This window comes from Bidens hawaiensis, unplaced genomic scaffold, assembly GCF_021521415.1.
Source record: "Bidens hawaiensis isolate Kalapana, Puna unplaced genomic scaffold, B.hawaiensis_p1.1 tig00022677_1, whole genome shotgun sequence".
In the NCBI taxonomy this organism is placed as follows: domain Eukaryota; kingdom Viridiplantae; phylum Streptophyta; class Magnoliopsida; order Asterales; family Asteraceae; genus Bidens; species Bidens hawaiensis.
This window is the reverse complement of record NW_027493540.1, coordinates 322,728-328,639: the sequence shown is the minus strand read 5'-3', so window position 1 is coordinate 328,639 and position 5,912 is coordinate 322,728. Positions and strand designations below refer to the sequence as shown.

The window sequence follows — 5,912 nt, the reverse complement described above, 5'->3', positions numbered from 1 at the left end:
CCAACTCTCTCTCTCTCCTACTTTCTTTCTTTCCCTTTCGGGTAAATAAAAACCAAACAAGATCTGGGATCTCGGTTCCTCACTAGTAATATTGTTAGCTAGTGTTGAGATTGATACAAGTAAACTAATTTGTTGTTGTTTGATCCGTTCATAGGACCTACACTGTTTAACATGTTACTTATTCGTTTAACAATATTTGAAATATAGTTTTCAAATATCTTATTTTTTTCACAAAATGGGATGTTGCAAAAATCACTAATTCGCAATGTTACAAGAGTGTCAAACGTATTGACTAATTCAAATTACAAATAAAAAATTTGAAAGAACTGAATAAAATAGTTTATGTAAAATGAATTAAACTTTTTGCATAAAATAGAATAGAATAGCAAATATGTTCACACAGTCAAGGACCATGAGCAAATACAATCAACATTAAGCTTACAAAGAGGCGAGTATCACCTAGAAAGAGAGGACGGATGCATAATCCCAAGCAACTTATTCAACCACCATTGAATTGTTAATTGTTACAACCCCATGGCAATGCAAAATCAAACTCCCTTTACTTAGTAAAAAGTGTATTTTTTCGACTAATTTTACAAGACTCAAGGTAACTTTGCTTACCAAAGATGGGGATATATGTCGACTGGATCAAGTCTACGAGTCGGGGGAGTTTTATAGTAACAATAACTGAAATCGGAAGGCATGCAAATACACATATTGGTGCTAGCATCCATGGCCTATGATCACAAAAGACAAGGTACAATATTGCACCAAAGGCTACCATCATGGCCGTTGTAGAGAGGAATAATGTGAAAAGACCTAAAATCAATCTTCTTGGTAAACTGACCAAAAAATCTTTTTCAGAATAGCGTGCAGTAAGGATTGATAAGAAAAGTAATAATGATGTAGTTGCTGTAAATAATGAGAATGCATTGAATAATGCGAAGATAGTGAATGCACTTTCTTTTTTGAACACAGGGATGCCAGACTGCTGATCGCTTCCGTCCGGTACAGTGATTGCTGCTGCAAATACGATTGTGACGATTAAGGTAGCAGTGATGCTACAAGATTCAGCCGTTGTCTTCATCCAAGCTTCTCCTTGCTTCATCAAGTCCTTGTATTGCTCAGTAAAAACTTCTGCTGGTGTTTCTGCATTCTTATTCTTTTTCATAAGTTCTAGAGGTAACATGAGCTTCTCCACTTCCTACAAAATTTAACCGAATTAGACTTTATAGAAGATGATGATTGATATCTTTCTTGTGACATACCTCACGCCATATAAGCTCACGTTGTAGTTGGAGTGCTGCACCTGTAGTACGATTGAGTACAAATGAAGGTGCCAATCTTCCAGCCAAGTGTACAAGATTATTCCCAAGAGGATCTGTCATTGTTCTGTAAAACTCCGAGCGCTGAATTATGTGATGGATAAGGTTGTATATTTTTTCAGAACGATTTATTATGGCTAGTTGGATAATGTTATGCCCATGTTCGTCCTTATAGTTGATTGCATGACGTGACTTAAAAAGAATTTCATCAACAACCTCGTATGTATCTTGGCGTACTGCTTCAAGAAATGGTTTTCTGTACCAATTGTTTGATTCGCCCATCTTAACACATATCATGCTCAAAATCTTCTTCGCTTTTTGGTACTCTATTTTCTTCTTCTCTATATTCTTGAATGTAGGCACTGCAATTTAATATATTGTAGGCACAACACGATGTTTAAACAACTATTGGACGCTAATTCAAGTTTCCATCTTCATAATTTTGTGTAATCACTTACCGCGGATAGCTGCTAAAACCTTCCACAGAAGAAAATACAACATGGAGAAGGTTAAACGAAGCAATAGAAAGAGGAGACAAATCAACTGATATAATGCATAAAGTGTGGCTATTGGGACTGCATAAGAAATAACCAAAATTTATGTATTATATCCAAAGAGGCATTGTGTCAATCGCATATGTAGTTATTGCTCACCAATTAATAGCATGGAAATTCTTTCTAACCAGTTGCAGCACATGTTATTAATGACTTTCATTACTGATAAGATGTCATCGACACATTTATAGTGAAATCGCAAAGAATCTCTCAGGACTGTTTTCAGATAGACATTGTCAAAAGCTGCAAGATAGACATAACAGAATAAATTTGTCTAATCCACACGGTTTATAGAATTTTACTATTATTATTTTTTGAAAAGGTTAGAGAAATACATGGAAAGATAAAAGATTCCATGAAACTCAGATCAGTTGGGAAGGTTACGGTTATTGCCATCAGAATAGATTCCGCTGTCCAATGAGCATAGTCGGGTACCTTCTCAAGCAACTTTTCTGCCAAATCTGCATAATTTAATATAAGAAAGTATTAATATTAGTTCACACAACGTAATGGAGTGGTGATCTTTTTCGGATTTGTTTAAATAGGTAGTTTTCCATCTTTAGATGGTTTCTCAGTAAGAGCTGAAATTCTTTTGGTTCATGGTTGTTCAGTAAATGTAATCAACGAAAGTGTCTTACGTGGCATTGGGTATTAAGTTTCATATTAGATCCGTGAATGGAATATACGGATCCTACATGTTTTGTGAAATCCATTACATAAATAGTATGTTTGGTTTGATTGCCATAAATCCATTACATGAAACCTGCAACCCAAATCCGTATAGGACCCTTCCGTAAATGCCATTTACTGAACGCTCGTAAACAACAGCAAAAATAAATAGCCACGTTTATCAGAGATTAAACGTGAAAATAGCAGTTTGGATAGCATGGCTACTAACTATTACCACTCTTGACCCTACTACTAAACTACTCACCATATTGTTTCGTGAAAATAGCAGTTTGGATAGCATGGCTAACTCTTTTCGAATAGCCATGTTTATCAGAGATTAAAGCAGAAGACAGATCATTTGACGATTTCATCAAATATGTAGATATATTGAGCTTCCTATTGACATTAGCAATATCCAGTGGTGACTTGTGTTTATGGTCTTTGATCTTTAACAATTCTTCCATCTTCTGAACCAAGAGTTGGGCTGTGTGTGCGTTATCAACCATCGCAGCAATGTGTAATGCTGTTCGACCCTGTTTATTCTGCAATTTGATGTCTTCTTGTTTTAAAACCTCGAGCAGTTTTTCAACGAAACTGTTGTGGCCCATTTCAACTGCTAAGTGAAGGATCGTATCGCCATTTATATTGACTGTCTCTGTTGCTGCCTTTTTATGTACTTTCAATATGGATTTCGCTTTCCACCAACACCCTTCAATAGCAGCTTCATACAACTCTTTATTTCGTGTCATGTTGTCCGTGTTTTTCATTTCTGGAACACCTCCTAACGGTTCTTTTTCGAACGTAAATCCTATTGAATCTGTTGAAGCATTTAATTTAAGCAAATTACTCGACCGTGCAGAAGGTTGAGTTAGTGTTGGAAATTAAATAAACTTTGTGGTACTTAGTCGACTAAGTACCTTCTGTATCTATATCGCTATCACTTTTTGGCGGATCCAATAAGTTTTCTTTACCAGTTTCTGGTGATTCAAAGAAGGTTGGGAAACCATGTAAGTAATAAAAAAACATGAATAAAAATAAATCTATGAACCTGTTACAACATGGAGAGTAGTAACCGCAACAGAGTATGATGTAGTCGACATGTTTGTCATCTTAATCGAGTTCTTCTTTAGGATGTATAGTTAAGGATGGTGTTAGGGTTCTTGAGAGGAACCCGGTTTTAGGTGAGAGGAGGCGCACAACATTGTTATGTGTGTGCGTGATTAGGTTATGATGTTATTATTTTCTCTATATATACACCCAAGAGGAAACCCTTTATTTGCTAGTAAAGGTAATACGGCCCATCAACAATTACCAAACTAATATAAAATATGGTATAATTAATTATTTTGATCTATTATTATATAAATGATAATGACGGTCATATTAATAAATATATAATATATATTTATTCTTAAAAAATCAAATACGCACTGTTAGTTATTCATCGATCTCGTGAGTTTAGTTACAAAACCTGTTTGTGCCATAATTTTAATTAGTTCATAGTTTGTAAAACAGGTAATTAGTGATTTAGAAATAAACGATGTGATGCGTCTGTTTAGGAAAACTGCCAACGGGTATAAATACCTTCTCCGGCCGCATTTGTAAATCATCACAATCACATTCAAAGTTTATAAATAAATCGTTTCCTTTGTTATTGTGTTTATCAATTGTGTTGTACGGATTGAATTTCTATCACGTCTGTGGTAGTTAATGGACTACATACCTTTTGAATCGCTATCACTTTCTAATGAATTGATCTCTTTTTCAAGTTCCTTCCAAAAATTTTGAACAGAATAGTAATCTGAGAAAGCCTGGAGTAGCTGGTCATTCATAGTACCCAAAATCCAACCTCTGACAAGGTTGTCATATTTTTCAGTCATGTGGCCACCATACCATGGATAACGAACTTCGACTTCAATGATGTGAAGCAGCTCCTGAGTCTTTAGGAGGCACAGCATCTGAGCCTTCCAGATAGGATGGTTGCTGCGGCCGGAAAGCTTGACTGTAACAAAGTTGGAGACATTAACATTTGATACCTGAATATATCTCAGGTCTTCTCTTAGCGCAGAAACATCAAGTGCATTAATCCATGAACCACCTGTGCTTCATTTCAAATAGAAGCTGACTTAGTGTTCACTCGCAATTCTACTGTGGGAAATCAAATAAACGCGTGGTAGTTAATGGAGTACGTACCTTCTTCTCTATAACTAATCGGTCGATTAAAGCGAGATTCGAGTTCCCTCCATATATGTTGTACCGAAGAGTAGTCTGCGAAATCCTCCAGCAGTTGTTCGTGCATGGTAGTGAAAATCCAACCTTTGACAAGCTTGTCATACTTGGGAATCATGTGGACACCCTTATTCTCTGGAAAAGGATATTCGGCAATAATAATGTGAAGCAACTTCTTATCCTCTAAGAGGCAAAGCATCTCAGCCTTCCACATATGATAGTTGCTACGTCCGGAAAGCTTCACTGAAACATAGAAAGAGACGGTAACACATAATGCCAGCTTATATTTCTGTGCAGGATCACCTACATTCATTTCAATATTTTAAAAAGGGTAAAGCAGTTAAAATTCAAATATGTGGGTAGTTAATGGAGCACATACCATCTTCTGCATCGGTTTTTGGTGGATTATAGTGGGATTCTAGTTTCAGCCATACCTCTCGTGCCGTACCCAGGTTTTGTACTTCCTCGAGCCAACTATCACTCAGAGTAACTAAAACCCAACCTTTGACAAGTTCGTCAAACTTCGAAATCAGGTCGACATCCTCGATCATTGATTCATCCACCCTGGAAGGATCATCGCCATTGCCATTAATGATGTGAAGCAACTCTTGACTCTCTATGAGGTTAAGCATCGGAACCTTCCAGATCTTATAGTCGCTTGCGCTGCTGCTGTAGAAGTAAAGCCTCACTGAAACAAAGTTGGAGACTTTAACATCTGATGCCACGTTATACTTGGATTCTAATATTTTTGCAGAAACATTCGATGAAGCAGCCATCTCAATTGGCTATGCGAAAGAACGTACTTCTTTTGAATATCTAAAAAAATTGCTTGAGGTTAATGAGAATACCATGAATGCATAATTAAAAAGTTGGGGTTGGTGAAACTGAATAAATGAGGAAACGTATACAGATATATGTTAAAATTATTTGGACTGGTTCGTAGACTAAAATAATTTCTATTCTATACTCATATTATTAAGGCAATAAAGAGAAATTAGATTGAAGTTTATAGTTTCAAGGTGATTTATTATTGCAAAATTTTTGAAGAAAGTTTCAAGGTTGATTTATTAAATTTCTTTTCAACCGAATTTGTGTTATTTAGAATATTAAAAACTTGAAAACCCCTTTTCGGAGG

General features: G+C 35.9%; 1 protein-coding gene across 1 annotated transcript; it reads right to left on the bottom strand.

Annotated features, from left to right (window-relative positions):
• Window positions 1-408: 408 nt before the first annotated feature.
• LOC143566039 (uncharacterized) lies at window positions 409-5,664 on the bottom strand. The gene is made up of 9 exons (XM_077052828.1): window positions 4,742-5,664; window positions 4,272-4,646; window positions 3,466-3,525; window positions 2,814-3,365; window positions 2,215-2,340; window positions 1,979-2,122; window positions 1,784-1,900; window positions 1,269-1,687; window positions 409-1,204 (listed from the first exon to the last, which is right to left on the bottom strand). Exons 1-9 carry the CDS (start codon window positions 5,088-5,090, stop codon window positions 560-562), a joined length of 2,787 nt encoding a protein of 928 aa, XP_076908943.1. The 5' UTR covers window positions 5,091-5,664; the 3' UTR covers window positions 409-559.
• Window positions 5,665-5,912: the final 248 nt, after the last annotated feature.